Source organism: Syzygium oleosum, unplaced genomic scaffold, assembly GCF_021117445.2.
Source record: "Syzygium oleosum isolate NSW1041296 unplaced genomic scaffold, Sole_v2.1 Sole_v2.06, whole genome shotgun sequence".
Classification (NCBI taxonomy): domain Eukaryota; kingdom Viridiplantae; phylum Streptophyta; class Magnoliopsida; order Myrtales; family Myrtaceae; genus Syzygium; species Syzygium oleosum.
The window spans coordinates 920,962-945,361 of NW_026607490.1; the positions used below are offsets into that span (position 1 = coordinate 920,962).

The window sequence follows — 24,400 nt, forward strand, 5'->3', positions numbered from 1 at the left end:
TTTTCTAATCTATCAAATGCATGAAAACTAGTGATTTTCATGAAAATATTTTCTTTTGTTGCGAAATTTTCGGCCAAACGGATGCACGTAAGAAAAACCTTCCATTTCCCCCCGCTTTATTTACTTTCAAACATGTGATGTTACACGAACTTTGTTTTGTTGGTTTATCTGCTCTTTTGCCAAGCCCAAAGCACACGTTTCGGCCGGCACAGAGCAAGCGAATTCCTTGTTCGGCCTTCATCCCCTCCATTTCAGGCCCAATTATTTTATGAAAAACAAAATATAAGTTTCTATGTCTTGGACGATTTGTACATGACTTTTTCAATCGGGCACTAGGCTCGGCTCGCCATCGATCAGGTCTAGTCTAGCTTGCCTGTAGCTTGCTTGTTTCTCGAGTATTGCCCATGTGTATTTCGTCATCAATTGCGTTATTAAAGAGGTGATTTTTCTGGCCACTCCTTATTAAAATGATCGATTAATTGGACATAAAGTGATCCGATGGCACGTATCTTGTTTGGAAATTTAATTGGCAAAATTTAAGAAAAAGCAAGTTCTTCGTGCCTAAGAATTAGGATAATTAAATAACACCTCGAAAGATTTTAGGAAGTAAATTGTATAAGTTTAAGGGAAAAATTACCAACAAAATCCTAAACATATCGCGCTTGCGATGATTCAGTCATAAATCTTTCAATTATGCTAATTGAGTCCTAAACCTCTTTTCACGTTTCATCAATTGAGCCTATCCGATCAATTTTGATCGGAAATTGTCCTATATGGCACAGTTAGCGGTCGACGCCGACGTGGATAATTTTTATAATATTTTTAAAAAATTCGAATTTTTTTAATTAGTTTTAGTTAATTTGACGGTGTATCCTAATTTCAAAAAATTCATTTTTATATTTCAAAGAAACATCTGACCATCCTCCACTGTCAGAAAGGCGGGAACCCCTCCCTCTCCTCGCAAAAGCGCAAAACCCCTCGAAATCTTCACAATTCGGGATCCCGCAGAACCGACTCCCCTTCATCCCTTCACCTCCGGCTCCCCCGTCGCTCCCCCCCACCGGAAAACCGCCGCCAGGGCCACCGATGTCCGGCGGCGGTCGCGCCCTCACCGTCCTGAACGTGGCGGAGAAGCCGTCGGTGGCGAAGTCGGTGGCCACCCTGCTGTCGAGGGGCCAGGGGATGCGGGTCCGGGAAGGGCGGTCGCGGTACAACAAGGTCTTCGAGTTCGACTACAGCATCCGGGGGCGGCACTGCCGCATGCTGGTCACCTCCGTCACCGGCCACCTCATGGAGCTCGATTTCGACGACCGGTTCCGCAAGTGGCACTCCTGCGATCCCGCCGTTCTCTTCGCCGCCCCCGTCCGCAAGGCCGTCCCTCAGGTGAGAAACGACAATGCCGCGCTTTTTGTTCACCCCGGCGCATGAAAGGCCGCCGAAAGTACTGATCTTTCTTATCGCGAACATTCGTGATTCAGACCACAAGTTCGTCTTTTTTTCTGATTATAGTTGGGGGAATGGCCCGTGGGTTGTATGTTTCTGTTTAATTCTTATGGAAACTACAGGACAAGATTGATATAAAGAGGACATTGGAAGAGGAAGCTAGAAGGTGCCAATGGCTCGTGTTATGGCTTGATTGTGATAGGGAAGGTGAAAACATAGCATTCGAAGTTATCGACATATGCACCGCGGCAAACCGTAATCTGACCATCAAAAGGGCTCGGTTCTCTGCTTTGATTGAGAGGTCTGGTCAGATTAAAATTCTTCTTTTTTTTCTTTTGCTATTGTTTTTGTTTATAGGTTCTCGGTTTTGACGTCCTATTTTTGTAATACTAGGGAAATACATGAGTCCGTGCAGAATCTTGTCGAACCCAATCAGTGGTTTGCTGATGCGGTGGATGCAAGGCAAGTGAGTGCTTTCCCATTTCTGGTGAAGTTCTACTGTCATAGGTGCTGTGAAGTCTGTTCAGCATATGGCTGCATCCAAATACTTCTCAGAATATATTTCGCTGCGTGTGAAACTAGATTTAACTCTTTGCAGAGGGTGCTTCCTTTCTTTGATAGCTTGCTCATTGTGGGATAGGGAACTGATTGGAGCTTCGTGCAGGAAATAGACCTCAGGATAGGTGCATCTTTCACGAGGTTCCAGACTATGCTGCTAAGAGACGCATTTGTCATTGACGCTGCTGCAGATGACCGGAACCTAGTCCTAAGTTATGGTCCATGTCAAGTACGGTGACTTAGGAGCACATTCCTCGTGATTCTCAATTTATACTCTGTTACGTATCCCATAGTTATCTTGTTCTTCATTAGTGCAGTTCCCTACACTTGGCTTTGTGGTTGAACGATTTTGGGAGATACAATCTCATGAACCTGAGGAGTTTTGGACAATTAACTGTTCTCACAGATCTGAAGAGGGCATTGCAACGTTCAACTGGATGTAAGCTGTGGCTGTCTTGATGCATTATAATATTCTTTCATAGGCTTTTGGTTCTTATTGAAATGGAAGTCTTTCTTAATTTTGCAGGCGTGGACATCTCTTTGATTACACTTGTGCAGTTATAATTTATGAGATGTGTGTCGAGGAGCCATCTGCAACTGTATGTTATGCTGAATATCGTGGTTGGATCGACTACTGGTTTGATGGTAATATTCTAAACTGCTACCTTGGTCATACAGGTCACAAGGGTTAGGCAGCAGGAGAAATTCAAGTATCCTCCACATCCTTTGAGTACCATTGAGCTGGAGAAACGTGCTTCTAGATACTTCCGGACGAGCTCTGAGCATACCATGAAGGTGAGTGGTTGGCACCTGGAAACTATCTATCTATTATAAGATCACATCTAGCTGTACGCTGATTAGAACTATGTCTTTCAGTAGATACTCTGCTTTTCAGTTGATGGTGAATTAGAATGGCTGCTATCAATGAGTGTTTCCTTTTGTACATGATCGTGGCAGTTTGCAAACTCTGGTCAATGTATGGCCCAAATTATGCTAGTTGTTTTAATGTTGCCACAAATTTGGTTTTTTTTTGTTTAACTCTTTTAAATTTTTTTTAGCAAGAAGCCTTCTTTTCTCTTCCAATCTGAGCAATTGAGTTACTTTTCTTGACAATGTAAACTCTTCTTGATTCCCTGAATGATAGCTAATCTCTTGCGATAAACAGTATATTCGCGCTTTTATACATAGCGAAGTTTCGGGTCCTCATACTTCATTGTGCGTTCTATTCCTTTTATCGTTCTTTAGAGTGAGATTAGGAAGCTCACTTACATTTGTTTACGATTGTTTGGTTTCTTTTTAGCGAAAAAAATTGTTTGGTTTTCTTGACTAAAATGTATCAAATCTAGTTCTGTTTACTTTTGTTGATGATATACAGTCTTTTTGATTCCCTATCTTCCTAAGATGAGGTGGTTCTGCAATTAAAAAGTTTCGGGTCCTTGCATATCATTGTGCCTTCTATTCTTTTATAATTCTTTAAATGGAAAATAAGAAACCTCACTGAGCTTAGTTTGATGACCACCGATTTGTAATTGAGAAGTTAGTGGGGTATTTCACATGCCGGGGTTTATATAACCTTAAGTGAGCTTCTTCCTCATAGAGGGGGAGAAAAAACGATGCCAAATGTTCTGTTTTCCTGATCTCTTGCTTACTTTTGAGGTTTTACAGTAAGTTATAATATGGTTTCATATTGAGAAACGCTAATTTTTTCCTGTCGCTAACTTGTATCAGATAACTTCCTCTTTTCCTGCTGTTTTAGGTTGCAGAAGAGCTTTATCAAGCAGGTTTTATAAGTTATCCTCGTACTGAAACTGACAACTTCTCTGCCAGGACTGATTTGCATGTGAGTATCTCTTACATTATGAAGGTGGAATCGCAAATATTTCTTTTTGATTAAAAATTTGACTAAAATACAGACGATAGAAATACTTTTGCAGTTTATGAACTGAATTATGAGCGGAGAATGTTTGGGCATAACCAAAATGGACAGAAATAATTTGTAGCTGCATTTATCTTGTTATTGTGATGCATATACATAGCATTAGGTCAGAAAGAACAACACAAAAGTACTCGGGAATGAAAGCCCACAGACAACTTCTATTGCCTTTTGAGTACATTGCCAATCAGATATACTGATTTCAAAGCTAAGTAGAAATAAGTAGTGACAGATAGAAGGGTGGTAAGGGAATTCTTCTTTTTGAGTATTTTCATGATAGCAAAACCAAATCATCTGAATTGAGGTTGGTGCATTCTTTGCTGCTTTTTAATTGATTGTCTGCTGATGAGTAAGTTAACAGGATGATTTTATAATAATATGGTTGTCAAATAATGATTTTATAATAATATGGTTGTCAAATCCTAAAGGAGATTTGGTAGTTAATTGCCACCTTTTCTTATGATTGGATCAGCAGAAGGATTTCACCTGCCGCTCTGAATTGCTATTAAAAACTTTGAGATGTGCATTAAGATGACATATTTAGCCACCTCGTTCATGTGAGTAAAGGGCTCCTCCCATTGGAGCAAGGGAATTGCTGCGGAATTTTGAAGTCTCTTGGTTTGGAAGCTGTCCATGTTCATGTGTGGTGCTTGAGGCAAGAAATAAAACATATTTTTGGTGGCTAAATGGTGGTTCATAAATAAGTCTCTTGGCGAGAACAGTATTTGAGTGGATGTCCTGCATCAGTGGAGACATCACAGGTTGATCTTATTTCAAACATATACGCATCTTCCAAGTATATGATATTAGGTTTTGGGTTGGAATTAGGATCATGCCCCAATTTCACATAGACATTTAAGATTGATATCTCAGTTAGTCTAGGTTCTTTTGAATTGAGCTCTTTGGTTATTAAGACCTTGCCCATTTCCACTCTCGTGTAAGTGATGAGGCCAGCAGGGTATGAGCTTCTTTTAACTTTCTGAGCCTTGTTAGAGGGCCCCTACTTCAGGCTTTACTATTGAATAGCCAAGACTTCGGCTCTTGTTGTATGGATCCATGATATTGTCTCTTGCATTATGCTTATTGGCCATGCATTGATTTTCCAACTCCGTTTGGCTAGTTTCCTCCCTTTGAATTCTGTTTCTTGGTCTGAGTATTTGTTGACACGTAGGCTATTGCGCAAGAGCAACAAGGGCATCCTGTATGGGGATCCTATGCACAGCGTTTATTGGACCCCAGTTCAGGACTATGGAGAAACCCCAGTAATGGTGGCCATGATGATAAGGCCCATCCACCAATTCATCCAACAAAATTTTCCGGTGGGGAGACAAATTGGAGTCAGGATCATCATGTAAGTGAGTTCTCATGATCTCTTAAAGGAATCTTTCCTGTTTCTCTTTCATATACTGATCTCACTTTGGTTGCAGACTTCAATTTTGATGTGGCCCCTCTCTCCTCCATCTCCACCCCCTCCTCTTCCCCCCCCTAAAAAATAGAAGAAAGAGAAAAATACAACAAACACCCATGCACACCGCACCTAATTCCTACATGTTTCGTTTTTATTGCAGAGACTGTATGAGTTGGTTGTTCGCCATTTTCTGGCATGTGTTTCGCAGCCTGCCGTAGGGGCAGAAACCACCGTTGAAATTGATATTGCTGGTGAGCAGTTTGCTGCATCAGGGCGCGTGATTATTGCAGTGAGTTCTGTTGCGACTTTTGAGCTTGCCATTCATTTTTTTAGGAAGGAAGTATTTTATGTTCCTGATAATTGGATTTTATATGATTTATCATTTTCAGAAAAAAAAAGTTGCTATTATAGAAGCAACAATTTCAATTTATTGTTTGCTTGGTGACAATTTACATGTTTTAAATGGCATTTTCTTTTACTAGTGCTTAACTCTCCTACAATTTCTAGTTCTCTTTCTTTGGTAAATTGTACACGGTATGGATTGCTTTAGCTGCCCCTTTTATGTTTCTTAACTCCACTCTGAAAGTCATGTTGGTCATTCCAGTTTTGGATTTTGATTTGCACAAGGATTTTAATGAACTGGATTAAGCAGTGTAGGTTTATGAGGTACACTGGCTGCCTCTCTAGTTTTTAGTATCATAATGAAGGAGTTGCTACTTTAGTTGTCCCTTCTTTTCCCAATAATGTGAAGGTCTGCATAAATTATTCGGTAGGTCAAAGATAAAACCCGATGCGGTGATGCTCTTTTTCAGAGTATTGCTTCACTTTTCTGTGGGTGTTGGATTAATTCTTGCATAAGCAAAGTGGAAAAGTTAAATTAGGTGGAGATTATTTGTACATAACCTTTTTGTATGTTCATAAGGCATCAGAATGAAGTCAGAACTATTGAATTATCCTTTGTTAGATTGACTTTCTGTGAAGACCCTCAAGTGACTGGGAGGCTGCTCATGCTAATTGAAATGAGTTTCTCTGGGTTAATTTCATGAGTTATCTGAGCACGAGTTCGTTTTATAGACAGAAAGGTTACCACTTGTGACCAGGAAGGTCACGGGGATGAGCAACATTCTTGCAGTATTGCAAGGGAAATGTTGCAAATGATAGAACCGTCCCCCGACCCTTTCATAGGGGGAGTCTCATGCAATGGGTCACCCTCGTTGAATGTGCTAGAGGTGAGGCATGTAAGTACTATCAGAAATACCATGGGCTTCCATACCACCTCTAGAAAGAATGATTTCTTTTTGGGAATTGATCAATGTTGTTTCTGTCAGTGTCTGTCAACAGACCATTGGGTTTTGCCTCAATGAAATATATCACTGGCATCTATTTGATTCAGTTATGTTTGAATGTCATGACCTGTCTGTCTATCTGAGAATGAGACTGTTCTCTGCTTGGAGTAAAAAGTTATATCACATTAGTTCTGGTTCTTGTAGAATCTTCTTGTTGATTATGCTATTGTGGTGAATCTAATTGGTCTTGTTGGCCAGAAAAATTACTTGGACGTCTACCGGTTTGAATCATGGGGAGGTTCTGTGATCCCAACTTATGTACCTGGACAGCAGGTTTGCCACTGAATATTACATCTCATTGAATTATATGTCTCCCTTTGTTTTGTTTCTCCATTGTAATAAAACGTCTGGAATAGCTCTCATCGTGTCTTAGAATCAGTCTTTCATTGTTAGTTCATCACGCATTTATCAAATCTAGAATACCATGGCCCTGGACCATTTGATATAGCCCACTTCTTGATGCTTTTGACGAGAAAAATTATTTCAAAGGAGATATGTACACACTGCGAGTTTACACTATGGCAAAGTTGCACTTTCATCTGGTATTGACAAGGAAAACTAACTTTGCTTCTATTAATAACTCGGTTCCTTTTTGCTCCAAAGGCAAGTGTAAGTCCCTCCAAATGAAAGTTGCTGCCGTTTTGGAATTATTAGATTCCCTTTCAGTCCCACAGTTGAAAATATCATCAATTAGAGACGTGATAGCGCATTATGCTATCAGGCTTGATCCACCTGTTGATCACTTGGGTGAGCTTGGTGCAAGAGGCTCATACTTCTAGTTTGTTGGAAGTGTTATAAGAAGTCTTTTGTGCACAATTTTGTGCATAGCTGGATTCCCCTATGAAGCTGTTTTGTACAGGGGCAGCACCACTTGGTACCTTATTAATGAAATTTTGTTTATCATTCAAGACTTACCAACTCTGAGTAACAGTTCTTACTCATGTGATCAACAGGTGAATCAAGCCTGATAAAATCCGAAGAGGATTGAACTCCTTGAACTACCCCGTCCTTTTCTCTCCTAATGCACCAAAAAAAGGGAGGAGTTATCTTAGTAATTTTCTTCTTTCCGACACAAAAACAATGGCTCCTCTCCAAGCCCAAATTCGTGTTGCACCCTGCCTGCGACTTTACTCTTAAGACCATAGTCCAAATCTATTTGGTCTAACTACAAGGTAACAATAGGTGATACCCATTCTCTCCTTCAATATTTTTCCTTTCTTTTAAAGATTATCCAAGGTGAGAATAGGTCCTGAGGCTGCTTGCTCCCCAAGAGAAAATGACAACCTTCAAGGAACCCTGTCTTTCGACTTCCAAATAGATTTCTATGGGAAGAACATATTCTGTTTGATCTATTTGCCAATGTTTTTCCTTTCTTTTAAAGATTATCTAAAGTGAGAGTAGGTCCTGACGCTGCTTGCTCCCCAAGAGAAAAAGATAACCTTCAAGGAATCCTGTCTTTCGACTTCCAAATAGATTTCTATGGGAAGAGCATATTCTGTTGCATTTGCATCTATGTAGAGATGATATTAGAATAGTAGGATTTGACCTAAAAAATGAAGTTTCCCTTCCAACGGTACCATAGTTGATTGTTGTTAAATACCAGGATCAATCATTAGTTGTGGGGCCCGACCACCACACATCACCCTTTTATTGGTTAGCCTAGCCTAGAGTATGCTCGCTTATCTGGTTTCTGTTTATGTCTAAGAAAGTCGTGAACATGTAGTATTATTGATTGGAAGTTTTTTCTTTTTAACTTTTTATAATAACTCATCTACTAGGTGGAATATTAGTGGCAATCAGTGGTTACTCTTGGTTTTCTAATTCTGGACAGTTTATAGGTGCAGTTCTTTTTCACGTTCTTCCTTGATTGAATTCCTTAAATGCACTTTGTTTCACCGAAATGTGAAATATGGTGATTATCATCTATGAAAGTGAGATATATGTGATTTTACCAGTTATTATTTATAAACCAACATAAAGTGCCTGAACAAAGAAATAAACTTAACAAAGCACATACCAAGGGATGCAGAGAACCATAGAGTCAGAAGTGAAACACAGAGACATTTCTGTGGACTGTTTTGAGGAAATTTATTCTGAATCATATTTGTTAATATTTCGATTTTATGTTATAATTTGCTTGGAAGTTCAAGGCATAGATGTGTGCTCTTACTGCTGCCATTACAGTTCATCCCAACAAATTTAACACTGGATTCAGGAGTTACCAGGCCCCTGCCACACTTAAGTGAAGCTGACTTACTGAACTGCATGGACAAGGTGAAAAAGATTATTACTATCTTTATTTTTCAGTCAGATTTCTGATATAAATGATCGTTGGTCATAGGTTTCTACTGCAGTAGATGTATGTTGTAATAGCATGTCATATGATCTGATAATTAGCTCTCATCGACTTTGTCTCTTCAGGCTGGCATTGGCACCGATGCCACGATGCATGATCACATAAAGAAGCTACTTGATCGGTTCTATGCGACCAAAGACCAGAATATGCGCTTCTCACCAACTAACCTGGTAAAATTTTTGCATCTACCTCATTACTTTTCAATTGTCACTTTATAGCAATGTAGTAGTATTTCCTTCTTTTCTAGCACTGTTTCTCTGGCTTTTGACTCTTGCTTTAGACAATTTCAGAAACAGCACTCGTTCCCATATTTAGTTGGCTTTGTAATCATAAGAAACTTATTGGGCTCAATTGACATGTGGCATATTGGGTATATTTCTCGAGACATGGCATTCAAGCATGTACGAACTCGCATATGGGATGTCGTCTCACCATTCTTCCTTATTTGAATGTTTTAGTTCAAACAACATTATATTCTTAGAGCAACGTTAATTATTCTAGGTTTTATCTCCAAATGGCTCAAGTAATTGTATTATGGAAAGAACTCTGGCTTTGTTTTATTCAGATCAAGCAAGCACAAAGTAAGTTTGTCTTTCATGTTTTTATCTTTGCTAATTGGTGGATATATGAACAGGGTGAGGCTCTAGTCATGGGATACGATGACATGGGGTAAGTAATTTGCCTTCTTTTCAACTTGAATGAATAAAGTCTTTTAACATTTTTTCTTGTCTCAACCTCCTTATATTCATTGTCTTTCATGAGGGTTGCTGGGGAATTTGGAATTTTACTTTATATATAGTTGAGTTTCTATTTTCTTTTTCCTTGTTGATAACTTTTGACACCGGTCAGATTACTTTTTACACACTTCAACTTTCATCTGCTTTTGCTTTTAAAGGCTTGCCAAATCCTTCCTTGGAACTTTGTAGTTTCCTGGAAGTAGAAGTAGCTTAGTACTCCAAACACTGCATAGGATATAGCGTAAGTTGGATAAATATATGAGTAACACATCATCACAACATCTTAGTTAGATTGTTCTTATAGCCCTTTATGTTTCGCTGAGTAAGATGCACCATGTTGTGAGAGCGCTGCCATTTTTTACTCAGGTACAAGCTTTGGAAGCCTAACCTCAGGTCAATGATGGAATTTGACATGAGGGCAGTTAGCGAGGGTGCCAAAACGAAAGCTGAAGTTTTGGAAACATGCTTGCAGCAGATGAAAGCTTGCTTTCTAGATGTACGGTAGTTACTCCTTCTGCTGCTCGTTACAACAAACTAATGATCAACTTCAATACGTGTTATGATTATATAATATGTGGGAGGGCAACTCTTGTTTAATGGATCCTCTCGTTAAACCAAAGTCCAGGGAACAGATTTATGTTCATTTGGAATTTATTGTATAAGAAAGATCGTTTGACAAATAGAAGCTGATAACTGAGACTGACTCATTCTGCTCCAAACTTTTCAAGACTGGATGCATGGTAAATTCCTAAAGAGTTGCGGAAGTTTTTTTTAAATATTAAGCAAATAAATGAGAAGACTGCCCAGAGACATTCAAGACATTAGATGTCTGAGTGTTGACGTACTTGGATATTAAAGTCTTTAAATGTCTTCAATGCTTGAGGGTCCCTTGGTACTTGGTGGATTTTGAATTTTCTTGTCTCTAGTAGAAGCAGTAAATGTAGAATGCATGACGGCAAAGTTAGTCAATGTACGAAATTCCACTTCCCTCGAGTGAAGGATACTAAGGATGATTGCTATGTGCTGTAACAAAGTTTTTTTGGGTTTCAAATGCACTTTTTAGACAGAGTTTCGATAATGATATGGATGAAGAACAAGAAAATGATGATATGTAGGCTATGGTGTGAATTCTTGCAGGCCAGGTCAAATAAACAAAAACTGATGGAAGCCATGGCTGTGTTTTTTGAGAGGTAGATTCTCGACTTATAGTTTCCAATGCATTTGTGCTGCTGTTACTATGTATCTACTGTTGATGCTGCAGAGCCGCTCGAACAGCCAGAGATGAGCAGCATGTGGTGGGAGAATTTGTTCGGTCATGTGGACTTTGTCATCAATCAAATATGGTGCTCAAGCGTAATCGGGTAATGGATTATATTTCCTTTGAGAGCATAATTGTATTTTTCTCTTGTTCATTTGGTCGTGTGATTGGATTCCTATCATTTCTGTTTCCGCATTGCACCCAAATTATCTTCCTGAAACACGCTTACTTTGTTTTCCATATATGCTATGTTTGATGACATGGATTTTAGTCTGACTTATTCGAAATTTGTCTGTTCATAGTCTAATTAAGGCCATCTTCTATGGGCTATTGCTCAAATGTTGGTCATACAGAGTGACGCAGATTTAGAAATTGCAGTGATTTTGCTAATATTAGATGCTTTTTTATTGCTTAACCATTTACAACTACTAGTTCTTTGATTTGATCACATTTAAATTTAAAAAAATTTACTTCGTTTTACCTTATTCCTGAGAAATTTGTTTTCATTTATGGAGTCCTTGAGTTACAAGACTATAGGAATTGTTGCATGATGTTCTGTTCCTATGTATATGGACCATATGATTGCACAAGACACACACACACACATTGTGTGCATCCAAGTAGTGCTTGGAGAGTGTTGAATATACTCAATCTTGCATTATCTCCTCACATGTTATGTTAAAAAATATTTTGGGCTGGTAATGAGATTCATCACTTTGGTGACCCAATGGCCGATTTCAACTTGGTTCCATTGGTATATTATAATCCAAAATGATTGGTCTTTTGCAAGTTTAAAATTTTTTCCTTGTAATGGAAGCTCCATGTTGCTGGGAAATCTGGGTTTTTTTTTAAAGTACTTCTCTGGGTGCCTGAAAAACGTATAGCTATCCTGCTGAAATGGAAAATTTTGTTTCAATATGTGTATTTTTGTTTGGTTTTAGATGCTCTATGTTAAAGAAAACAAAATTATAAACCTTACAAGAAAGGCACAGGCAAAAAGTGAAACCAAGCACACCAGTACTCGAACTTAACTTATATAGATATACACCGTTCTCTTCAAATTGTTGCAAGCATCCCCTCCCGGTTATATTTTAATGGCTTCCTTCCACTTATCTTGAAAGGATGAAACTAATTGTCAAATGTAGAAAGTGCCTTTTGACTTCATTTGAAGAGCAATTTGCCTTTTGTACATGGATATCGGCATAATCTCCATTTTAAAATAAAAATTGGACACTTTCTGATTTTAATGAACAAAATGCACTTTTCTTAAGTTTTTCGCAAAGGCTATTTTGATCAATATTATTTTAGGGCTTTTTCTGGAATGCAAATGGAAGAAAAACCATGAAAGATGAGGCCTTATTTGGAGTGATTTGAAACATTGGCTATGTTTTTGATAAGATTTTAAAGATTGGGTAGTTCCAATTGATTCAATAGGGTTGGGCCCTGTGCGGATCATGCTATTTATCTTCAGTAATGAATTTTAGTGATGTCCGTACTTGTCACTCTTTGTTTTTCTTCTCAAAGATAATTTCAGTTAACTCCTTCACTTTGAACAGGATGGCAATTTTATGGTTGGCTGCCTCGGTTTTCCACAGGTTCTTTAATTCTTCGCCACACCTTTAATTTAAGTAATTATTAGACAATGCCTATATATGGGGTGGTTTGACGCTACTCGCACGGTCACTGCTCATTTAGTTACGGTGACATTACTCATCTGTTTACAGGGCTATAGAAGATATTAGGAAAATACGGTCTGTGATTGCTTCCTTGTATTACTACAAGGATTCCATCAATTCATTCTGTCAAGGCAATCTTATGGGTTCATATCTAATCATCTAAATCTAGGTAGATGGACACAGCTACTATCTGCTTCATTAACATCTACGGGGTCCTTTTAGAAACTCCTCCTAGCAGTTAAGAATAGCACTGTAACACCCTATTGTTTTACCAACTCAAGAATCCTTTAAATGATTTTACAGGACCTTATATCCTTTTGATGCTATTGTCAAGCTAGAAACAAAAATAAACAGAAGAATCATCTTATAAACAATTAGGATATTCCGGTAATTAAGTTAGGTGAAAATGATATTGCTCTAAGATTATTACTCTCTTTGTTCTGAGGTTATATTTGTATGGTCATATTGCTTTTGAACCAATTTTTACTGTGCAAATTCAGTGTAGGAATGTTGTATGGCTTCCTGGGGCAGTATCAGAAGCAGTTGTGACAGCCAATATTTGCAATTCTTGCAGTCCAGGTTTTTGTCAATCTAATGCATTCGGCTTTACGAGTGCTAACTGGAAATTGTTGGTTGAAATACCTCATGTCTAGTTTAAACTTGAGATTTCCGGAGTAAGGGGATGTGTCTGTGGTGTGGCTATCTTATTGTAATCCGAGTATTGTTTCTTCATACAGCAGGAGAAACTGCCTAACCTGGTTGTCATGGTAAACTGAATGTTTCTATGTGTTGTTTTTACTATTTTGTTTACTATGTTCAACTCTATCTATATAGTACATTGAATGAAGATACATTGCTAGAACAGAGTTTTCCTTCTTTTATGGTAGCAGCTGCTCTAGGAGCCCTAAAAATTACTACCAAAACGGACCTTTTTTATCGACCATTTTTGTTTACTCCTGGATATTGTTACAAATGCCAAGGAAGGCCTGATATCTACGTATATTAGAGCTTTCGTTAGATCTTGGTTGTTAATTCTCAATAGTTTGCATGAGAATCTTCTTCTTGGTTTTGGTGATTGCTTTGCATTTTTCATCAGTAACATATTGTTTCACATTTCCTTTTTACTAACTACAAATGTTATTTTTCATTTAAAAAATTCTGTAGGTCCTGTCTACATGATTCAGTTTAAGTTTCGGCGGTTGGAAATTCCTCCGAACTACAGTGTTGACCATCTTGGTATGTGCTTTTTGTCCTGCAAAGTTAAGGAATGCTGTTACAAACTTTGAACTAACTTGTGGCTATGTTTAAAATATTACAGCTTGTATTTTATTCTTCATCTTACCAGAACATCTCTTTTTTAAGTTTTTAAAGAGCTCATGTTTTTTGTAAAAATATCTTTGCCAATAATAATAAGGCCTGTGGCAGCAGTCATTGGGCTTTTGAAGCCTGACCATTTTATTAGGCACATAGAATTGTCAATAGGCTACCTTACCTAGATATGTGAATGCTTCTATGAATTTCAATGATTGGTTCTCTTTTTGTTGCTACGCTGCTTGTTTAGGTCTGCTGTTCATCTTCACAGGCCTTTCCCTTGTCAAATCATCTAGTTGGCTTCCTTTAGCTATATGACTGCATCTTTCTATGTTATAACTGCTGATGCCATCCCTCAACCTTTTGTTCCCTGTACTTGTTTCTGTATCTGGGTTATGTTCAAATGAAGTTGTTCAATTAGTTAAGAGGAATATAATTGCATGTTGTCTCCTTTTACATACTCGAGGATAATTCATTTTGAGTTTTCTATTTGGCTCAATGACAAATTTACTACGAAATTCTATCAGGATGCATTGGTGGATGTGATGACACTCTTCAACAGTTGACAGAAATATGTGGAACGGGTTCTCGTATGTCAGGTTGGTAAATTTTTTTCGCAGAAGTCAGACTTCGCTGAAATCGAGAAAAAGGATAAAGATGGTGCTTTGGAAAATATTCTTATTATTACATGCCATGCTACCCATGGGCTTGCATAATCATGGTGCGCACGTGTGTGCGTGTGTATTTTGAAGTGATCGATTATTTGAAAAATTCATAAACGTTAGTTAAATTATCTGATAACTTAAATTTACATTTCAATATTTTGTTTATGTATTAATTGTACTATGCTCCATTCGTTTTTGTCTTTTTGGCTTACTTTTATATGGCTTGCTTTTTTTTGTGTAGCAAAATTTATATTCGTCTGTCCTAACTGTACTTTTCATGTTTTAATTTATAATTTATTTCTTCTTACGTGGCTTAACTTTTATGAGAAGTTTGCTTAAGTTTTGGTTAGTTCTTAGAATAATTTGTTTGGTTTTTAGTTTTTAAGAGACACCTCTTGTTAGTACACTTATATTAACATGAGTAGTAGAAAATGTGTTCTATATTTTGCTCTTCCGGATAGTTTATGCCCTTGAATTGTTTAAGAGACTCTTCTCAGTAACGCACTTCCTTAGTGAGGGTTTTAATGAGGGGACAGAATTTATAATTATCACCAGTATCTTTGTTTTGACTTCTTGGTTTCTGATTTTACATCATGGATCTCTTTGCTAACATCAATTAGAAATTTGTCAAAGATTTGTGTTCTTGTGTAGGTTCAAAATGGTAATTGTTATCTGAGTAAATTGTCACTTTTTAAAGAAGCCTTTGGTTTCTAATGATAGTTGGCATCTCTCTCTTCTCTGCTTCACTTGATGTAATTTTGAATCTGGTAATTTAAAAGTTTCTCAAGTAATTGGTGTAGTCATGGAATATCCTACCTCAAGATTAGTTATCTCATCAATTTTACAGTTTTCTGCTTGCATGAAAAGGAAGAGTTAAGAAAACTGACATGGTGATCGTGATGCTGTTATGGCATTAGTAAATTGCTAGCTTTAATGTTACCCCTATAATGAACCACTATCATGATCTTGAAATTTATGTTTCACATAACATATCTAGCAGCAAGAGGAGGAGGGCCCACTCCTGTGTCCAGTTCTGCCCAAAGGAGTAACAGTAGACAGCAGGCTTGCAGCAACTGCCGGCAATTGGGGCATTCTTCCACTGATTGTCCCTCAGTCATTTCTGGCACTCGAAATTCTCGGTCTCGCAGAGCAGACCAACAAGATGGTATGCTAATCAAGTTAATTCTCTCTTTTGTTCAAAGATTAGGAAGGGTGCTGATTCATTTTCTCAAAAATGTCTTCAACTTTTGTATACCCAGCAAGAGGATAGCAAACAATACAACGACAGGTTAAGAACATTCAATACTGTTTATCTTTATCATGATGTGAAGACTTGTAACTCCAAGTTCAAATAAAAAAAGAAAAGTGAAACAGGTTTGTTAGAAAGTCCAATCCAAAAGCTTAAGCTATTAGGTGGAGGGAGACCACCTGAATATAAAGAGCATTTAGAACCCATTGTCAATCAATGTGGGATAATACTTCAACAACCCCACTCACGTGCAAGCCGGATTACGAGTAGCATGTGAAAGTTTGACATTGCACATACACATGGAATTTTTACCACGCACATTCGCGAAAGAGATAGCATTGGCTCTAATACCATGTTAGAAAGTCTAACCCAAAAGCTTAAGCTTTTAGAATAGTTGGCAGTGGTCTTACAAAATCCCACAAGGTTTTTATTTTATTTTTCCAATCTGAATGGTTATGTTTTATATTGTCCTACTAAGTAATTTTATTGAACAGAGTTTTCCTGTGTTGATGTTCCTTTTTTTGTGATGTATTAATGAGATTTCTAATTGTAGTATATGTTTATTTAACCTATTTTTTGAACTTCACTTTGCTAACTTCTAAAAATTTAGCTTGAAATAAATTCCTAATTTAGCCTAAACTAAAAGGTTTTTCTTGGTTAGTAGTTTCTTTTTACGTTTACTCCAAAATAAGATGACATTAAATGTTTCTTTTCTGGGTCAAATGAAATTTTGCGGCTGGTTTGAAGTTAAATTTCTTTGAATTTCATGAAGATGAGCCTTTAGCAGTTAGACTCACTGGAAAGATAACTCTTCTCCCATTTTATTTGTTGAATCATTTAATCTATTATCAAAGAAGTAGAAACATAATCTATTAGCTATCATTGAGGATTAAAAAGGTGGCTAAACGCTTGTTTTCCATTTCTTCCTGGTTCACTGGATGTAGTAAGATAACAGGAAGAATTTTAAGGGCCATCAACAGAAAGCATTGAGTACAATGATTTTGAGCAGTAATTATTGATAGCCTGTGAAATGATAGTTTTACTTCCGACATATGGACTCTTATTACACTATCTGTATCGAATTCCCAACCCAAGAGAAAGTGGAGAAAACTCTTCCTCCCAACTCTCCTTCACTAGGTGTAGTTGCCAGCTAGCAATCACTTTTAATGCTGCTTTCATAGCAATATCCAGCATGATCTTGGTCACTCCATATTTTCTGTTTTACTATCCTTATCAATCTCTACATCCTTCTGTTTAAACTGAGAGCACTTTGTCCGACGATGTCAAATAGATCCTCTTGCGTAAGACCAATTCCCTGCACAGTTATTTTGGAGATGCAAAATAACTGGATATGTAAATGCAAGTAGTTATTTGCAGTCCGGGACTGGAAATCCCTGTCTTTGCAACTACAACTAGATGTTTCTCAACAAGAATAACTTAATGGTCCTCAAAGAAGACAATGTGACAGGAGTCACTGTGATATACTGATTGCTAATTCTGCATTTATGATGTGAATTATTACACTGTGCCCATCCAGTTGATAACTGCTAATTTGGTGCGTCTGAATGCAGGAGGGTTGTCAATTTCATGTAATACTTGTGGAGCATCATGTCCTTTGCGAACTGCTAATACGGCAAATAACAAAGGACGAAAATTTTACTCATGTCAGTCAGAAGGATGCAATTTCTTCGTGTATGAATCTACTTACTATCTGCACGATCCATCTGTCATCTTTACTTCCAGTTAGACCGCATATTCTATGATTTCTTGATCCCATCGCTCTCTCTTACTTTGTTTTTGTTTACTTATTGTCATAGGATTCTCCCTTTGTCAATCACTTTTTAAGTCTGAAGACTTTTTCCCAATGTCCAATGTGTAGGTGGGAGGATAGCCTCCAAAATGGTGGAGGAAGACATGGTGCAAATGGAGGTGCCAGTAACTCAAGAGCTCATTCCAATAGTTTGGGTGGCCGTGGAAGGGGTGGACGAGGTGGTAACAATTCCACCAATGGGACTTTCGTTTCTGCGACTGGCGACCCCGTTACTGGAAGATGTTATGTTTGTGGAGATCCTTCACATTTTGCAAATGTCTGCCCAAATCGATGTAGTTAATGCCTTCCCCTGCATGAAACTCTAGCTCTTAGTCTCCTATTCAATGTTTAATCCAAGCTTAGGCAAAAAGTTTAAGATTGTGGTTTGGAAGATGTGCGTGTGTATAATACAGACATGCATATATATATTTTGGATCTTAGTAAGCCTTTGTTTCTGATTAGAGTATTCTCGAGCTGAGATGTAAATAGGATTTACGGTCACAGCATCTCTGAGGAACAGATGGAGAATGGCTAGCTGCTGGTTAGGCGAGTCTTGTTTGGAGGAGGTTGTCTATGTCAGAGTTTTCTTGACGTAGTTCAACCACAATAGCATTTATCTAGAAGTGATTTTTTTGGTATAAATAGCTTAGCCATGTTGAGAAGCCGCCTTAACCATGATGACATGGTTACATTTCCAAACAGCTAAGCATTTAATTGTAAGCCTTGAGCAATTATGCAGCAGACACATCAATTCTCATTACATAAACAGTCATCACTGTATATTACTGAGGATAAATTATAGAACTCTCCATCGAAACTTGATTTTGACTCACTCTTCATCATTATCATCATTGTCGAGCTCCGGAGAAGAAATTTTTAGATTCTTCTAGTAGTGTTGTTGACTTCAGCAAAATCACACTATCGTGCATTTCAACATCAATTGGAGTCCTCTGCATTTCTCTGCAGACTTTGATTAAACTAGGTTCCGCCATGTTAAGGGAGCGATCCAAAATAACCATAATGCTAAATATATCGTGCACTTTCTATCTCAAGGTGTACAAACGGACCATATCTAGGACATACAATAGATGACCCACGAAGCCTGAACTGAATGTGTGGTCCAACAACCTCATTGATTTCTTATACAATAGCCAATATTAACGTCAACTACACATCTCTAGCACAACAGATCACACAGTTTCCGTTGCCTCTCTTTGGAGTATCTATCCGGCGTTGAAGCTTGTCGTGTCTGCTGAACAAAAGGACAGGAACACAGTACACTGCCGCCACAAGTAAATACACCACGATCCTAATGTAGACTGAAGCATGAATATAATCTACTGATGGGAAATTACTACAGAGTGAAGAGTAATAGGTCACCAGGAGAAAGCACATAGATACTGTAAGCATCGATGTGAAAGGAAGCCCTAGTAAAATGACGAGAATTGCGGCTGCAGAGGTCAGAAATGCCGCGGTATTCATTGCCACAAAGTAGAAGAGAGAGCTTCCACGCATGATCATTTGCCCAGCAAGGTGCGGTTCTTCTTCACTACCAGTAGTAATATTACCTGTCGATGTTGGAACGGAGTTGGTGGTTGCAGTAGTCGTGTTGGCGCTTGGAAAGTAATTGTCTTGCCAATATCCTCCCGGAGGACTAAGAACAGCTTGGTACGTGGCAGTCACAATCAAAACAGCTACCACGAGGATCGTGTTACGAGGTGATTTACTGCGGTTGCCGTTTCCAAGGTTATTGAAGTATCTATCCTGCCATTCGAAGATGGTAAGTTCCTGACTCAAGTAATCTGCAAGCCTTGTTACGCCGGAGAGCCTTGAAGCTCTTTTCGCTTTGGCACGGCATAGGATTTTCCCGGCTTCTTCGTTGTTATTATGCTGAAATCGCTCTTGGAGATCATGGAAGATGTCCAGAGCAGTCAAACCTTCCAGATTCTTTGCGTTCACGTTCATATGCTTAATCAGCAACTTGATTACCTTCGCATAAACAGTGCATACAGCCACTTGTCAACAAAAGATCGTTTTTTCACGTCGACGGTGAACCAAACGAAAACATAAAGTAATCATGATTAGTTTTAATAATAAACTAGTACCTAAGCAAAGGCGAAACCAATAATAATAATAGTCACAGGGATATACCTGAGGCTGATTTGTCAGGGTGGCAATATGCAAGACGGTATTGCCATCCTCATCCTTCCAGTTCAGTGTCTCTTCCATCTTAACTCGCATCAGCCATCCGAACAAAACCTTGACCGACCTGTGCTTGCCGTTCTTCACAGCAACATGCACCGCTGTCTCACACCGGCTCGTCAAGTCCTCGACAGACGACGGACAGGCGGAGAGGAACTCAGCCAAGAGCTCATCCTCCTCAATCTCGGCCGCGCAATGCAACGGAGTGACCCTCCCTCTCCCTTTGACCCTGATCAAGTCCACGTTGATGGTCATCAACGCTCTCACAGTCTGAATCTGGCCGTTTTGCAATGCCAAGTGCATCGGGCTCAGCCCGAGATGGTTGAGTTTACGAGCGAGCGATGGCCTTAGAGTGGCAACTTCCATGGCAAATAGGGTTTCACCTGCACATGCAGACACATGCAAAGGAGTGTTACTGTACGGTATGTTGTCTATACGCTCAAGGATGTGCGGATCACGAGCTAGACGTGCATAAAGCTCGTCTATGTCTCCATCTTCGGCGGCTCGTCGCAGCTGCTCATCCATTCTCTATAATGATTTGAGGACTTCGAAAAAAGTTATTCGTGTTAATTTTCTTGAAGCTGGAAAAAGTTGGAGTTGCGCTTTTATAGTGGAAAGTCAGGACTTAGGTTAAAGTTCAGCTAGGCACATATAATAATTCTTTTGATTTGTGGATTTTTGTAATGGTGATAGGCACATAGATGGCCATTTGGCGCGCTACAAAATGTCTTTAGGAACTTCCGCTGCAGCTGATAATCAAAATTGTCATCAAATTTTAATCTAAAAAATGGGTCATCGAGACCATACTTATTATCATCGTACTCAGAATTATCATTATGATCGGATTTTATCAAGGATATGGTCTAGTTTGTCAAATAAGAGTTTCGATCAAGGAGGTGCATTCTTCATTCGTTATTGATGGAAATTGAAAATGTGTAAGCTTCAATTCAAACGGTCCAAGATCAAAATTATAACTGCATGGATATAATTGCTTATTTTAACCATCTTGAAGAGCAAGTAAATTCGGCAAAAGAACACTACAAGTGCCATAACTTGTGTACGGCGCTCATTTTGTTGCCATAAATTTTTTTTTTATCACTTTAGAGCTAAAATTTTTTAAAAACGATCACTTAAGTGCTAAAATTTTTGAAAAACGATCACTTAAGTGCCAACTCCGGTGTCGTACACAATTTTTCGCCGGAAATCTGACGTGCCATTCTTTTTATTAATTTCTGAAGCTGACGTGGCTTGCCGAAGATTGGCACTTAAGTGATCGTTTTTAAAAAAATTTAGCACTTAAGTGATCGTTTTTAAAAAAATTTAGCACTTAAGTGATCGTTTTTAAAAAATTTTAGCACTTAAGTGATCCAAAAAAAACTTTTGGCACTTAAGTGATCGTTTTTCCTCCGATTTGGCACTTAAGTGAGCCGGCGAAAATTTTTGGCACTAAAGTGAGCGCCGTACACAAGTTATGGCACTTATAGTGTCCTTTTGCCAAGTAAATTCACATGAATATGATGGAGTGTGAGAAAGTTTCTCCAAACAATCCACCACCAGTTGATTACGAATCAGCGGACCTACTTGAAAAATTCCACACTTGTGAGAATATAATTGAACCGTTTTGATAAAATTAAATCTCATCATTATCATGGAACTGCGTTTTTGAATGTTTATGGTAATTGACCGGTGAAGTCTATTAGTTGAGTCATTAATATCTTATATAAGCTCGAAGTTTTTAATCTAAATGTGACGTCTGAGTATCAAGTTAATAATAATTTTTGAAAATCCCTGATATTATGCGAGTAGTTATTCAATACTAATCTTGACACCGTCGTGTCGAACTCATGCTCCAAGAAATTTTGATTTGGAAGTCAAGAGGAGGAGAGACGGAAGTGAAGAAATTGAGAACTCAATTTGTGAAGCAAATTGCAATCCCCATGTCCAAGAATTCAAGATTCTCATTTCCACGGGAAATTTCAAATAAAGGCCCATGAAGCCATTTTTTTAGAAGAGAGTTCAGAGTGGATCTTATTTCACGTGAGGGCCTGAAGTGACCAAATCGTCTCAAGTAAGTGCCCGAGCTCACCGGCTGGCCAAATCTTCACGGCAAACAAGCATGTGATTATTCCAGCCGCTGAAAAAGGGGTAATATTGTCCAAAAGAATTCAAGGTCAAACATTGAAATCCCTAAAACCAAAAATCCCCCAAATTACTTCGTTTATTCTTTCTTCCCATATTTTATCCGTCGTTTCTTCATTTCCTTGGTTTCTTCATTTTTTCTTTTGCTTTGTTTTGTCTATCTTCTTTTGCCACGTTTCTTCGTTTTCAACTAATCTTTTGTTTGTGAAAATGAAATTCTTCGTCGTCTGTGTATCTTCCCATTGCAACTTCGTTTACTCCGTTTCTTCGTTTTGTCATTTATACATTTGCTATGTTTCTTCGATGTAGCTGTTCTTTCGTTCATGCAAAAGGAGGCCTTGGCATCTTCTTGAAACACATGTCGACAAGGTGTGAGGTTGTCGTGGAATACCACATTGATGGCAACGGTGACGATGGTAATTAAGAGAAATATTTTTTGTTTTTTAGTGTTGATTTGACTTTTTTTTCTCGGACTTTTAGGTGCATCTTGTGGAAATTGATGAATATAAGTTACATTTTCTATTGGCAAGTAGTATCTACTGTGCATCTTCTAATTGGATTTGCCGCACGTGCCAGTGGCGGTCCCTATTTTGCAATATTTTAATGCTTTCGTTTTGTTTTTTGTGATGTAAGTTTTGTCGTTGCGGCCAATCCACTTATTCGTGTTTTGTTGTATATTGCACGAAGGTTGCCATCTACTAAATGTTTTTTTGTGCTGTTTTAGAGATAATTGTGTTTTTAAATCTTTTTCATGCCTTTTTCGCCAAGAACAAATACTTATGGGACCACTCCAACCTGCATGGCTTCAGGAGAATTAAAACTTTAATTGTTACCCACTCCAGAAAGAAACCTAAAATTGTGAGATGGAGAAAATTAAGGGCCCAACTGTCCAAGAGAGGAAGAGGGTACATAGTCACTTGTATGACTAGTTGTCTTTCACTAATCAAAGTGTGGTATGCATGTATTGAATGGAAATTTTGAAAATCCAAAACAGTATATTGCATGGAAACAAATCATACGTTTTACAATTTTTGTTTTGTTTTTTTTGTGCTTGCTTAGTGTAAAAACATATTGATGTCATTTTTGTTTCTATTTTGCACCAGGTGAGGAATGTGAAAAAGTGAACTATTCCATTTATGATAGTAGGTGTGCTGAGGTTGCTAAGGGTGCTGAAGAAGATGGGTTTGCCGTAATCAATCTTGATGAGTTATCCAGAATACAAGTGAGATATCCTAAGGATGATGGATTGATGGAGAGCGATACGAAGGTTGGAGATAGCAACATGTATGAAGATGTATTAGCTGATAATATAGATTTCTTGAATATGTATAGCCAAAATGAGCATGCACATCCAGAGTTAAGTGCTGAGGTTGATATGGAGAATCCTATATTCAACTAGGGGATGCATTTTAGTAATGTAAAAGAGTTTAGAGAGGCCGTTAGGAATTATGCCATAAAAAAATGGGAGATGGGTGAGGTTCATTAAGAATGATGGAATAGGTTGAGGGCGGAGTGTTCAGAGGGTTATGATTGGCTTATTTATGCTTCCAGATTTCAGAGGGAGCGTGCTTTGCAAGTCAAAACCTTCAACTCTGTACATATATGTAATAGAGCTATACTTGTTTCTCAAGTTTGCATTGAATGGCTAGCAAGTAAGTATTGTGATTGGTTGAGGAACGACCCTACATGGCTGGGGATGAGCAATGGTCAAACAATGGAGTCTGAGAATGTTTTGAAGCTTTAAAATGAATGAGGATGAGCAAGAGCCTATGGGAATGACCCTATATGATCGGTTGAGGAACGACCCTACATGGCTACAAACTCCATTGTTTGACTTGGTAATGAAAGAGTTGAAGGCAGTTGATCATAAAGCTTATAATTGGTTGTTCAAGAGGCCTTTGGTGCAACGGAGCAAATCCCGCTTCAGGCCAATCTCAAAATGCAACATTTTCTGGAATTATTGGTGTAAAAGTTTCAACAAGAGGGCATCATTGATGCTAGAAATAGGCCTATCATCTCAATGCTTGAAGCTATAAGAGTGCAACTCATGGAGAGGATTCATAAGCGAAGGAATGAGTTGGCCAAGTACACTGGTGTGATCTGTCTTAGGGTCTATGAGAAATTAGATCTCTCAAAGGAGTATTTAGCATCATGGATTCTTGCATGGAATGAGGAGGATGAATTTGAATTGAAAGGATCATATGAAGACAAAAGGGTCATTTATATTATACACAAAATTTGTAGCTGTAAAAGATGGGACATGACATTAATGGAATCCCTTGTTTTTATGCTATGGCGACTCTTATATA

The 24,400-nt window shown here is 38.3% G+C and overlaps 2 protein-coding genes across 4 annotated transcripts; one reads left to right on the top strand and one right to left on the bottom strand.

Annotated features, from left to right (window-relative positions):
- The first annotated feature begins 1,016 nt into the window (after window positions 1–1,016).
- On the top strand, window positions 1,017–18,392 carry LOC115694256 (DNA topoisomerase 3-alpha). Of its 3 annotated transcripts, none has more exons than XM_030621376.2 (24): window positions 1,017–1,383; window positions 1,566–1,744; window positions 1,837–1,909; window positions 2,108–2,230; window positions 2,319–2,440; window positions 2,528–2,600; window positions 2,680–2,796; window positions 3,758–3,841; window positions 5,106–5,285; window positions 5,503–5,631; window positions 6,887–6,961; window positions 8,873–8,962; window positions 9,110–9,214; window positions 9,679–9,713; window positions 10,148–10,277; window positions 10,919–10,971; window positions 11,043–11,142; window positions 12,596–12,634; window positions 13,216–13,294; window positions 13,880–13,951; window positions 14,554–14,625; window positions 15,689–15,856; window positions 17,512–17,632; window positions 17,820–18,392. In XM_030621376.2, exons 1-24 carry the CDS (start codon window positions 1,087–1,089, stop codon window positions 18,049–18,051), a joined length of 2,748 nt encoding a protein of 915 aa, XP_030477236.2. In that variant the 5' UTR covers window positions 1,017–1,086; the 3' UTR covers window positions 18,052–18,392. The 3 variants fall into 3 exon arrangements, with proteins under 3 accessions (XP_030477236.2, XP_030477237.2, XP_056168081.1); XM_030621377.2 differs by having other exon boundaries at window positions 15,692–15,856; XM_056312106.1 differs by lacking the exon at window positions 3,758–3,841.
- Window positions 18,393–18,915: 523 nt separating this feature from the next.
- LOC115694252 (ankyrin repeat-containing protein BDA1-like) lies at window positions 18,916–20,477 on the bottom strand. The gene is made up of 2 exons (XM_030621370.2): window positions 19,902–20,477; window positions 18,916–19,739 (listed from the first exon to the last, which is right to left on the bottom strand). Exons 1-2 carry the CDS (start codon window positions 20,475–20,477, stop codon window positions 18,918–18,920), a joined length of 1,398 nt encoding a protein of 465 aa, XP_030477230.2. The 3' UTR covers window positions 18,916–18,917.
- Window positions 20,478–24,400: the final 3,923 nt, after the last annotated feature.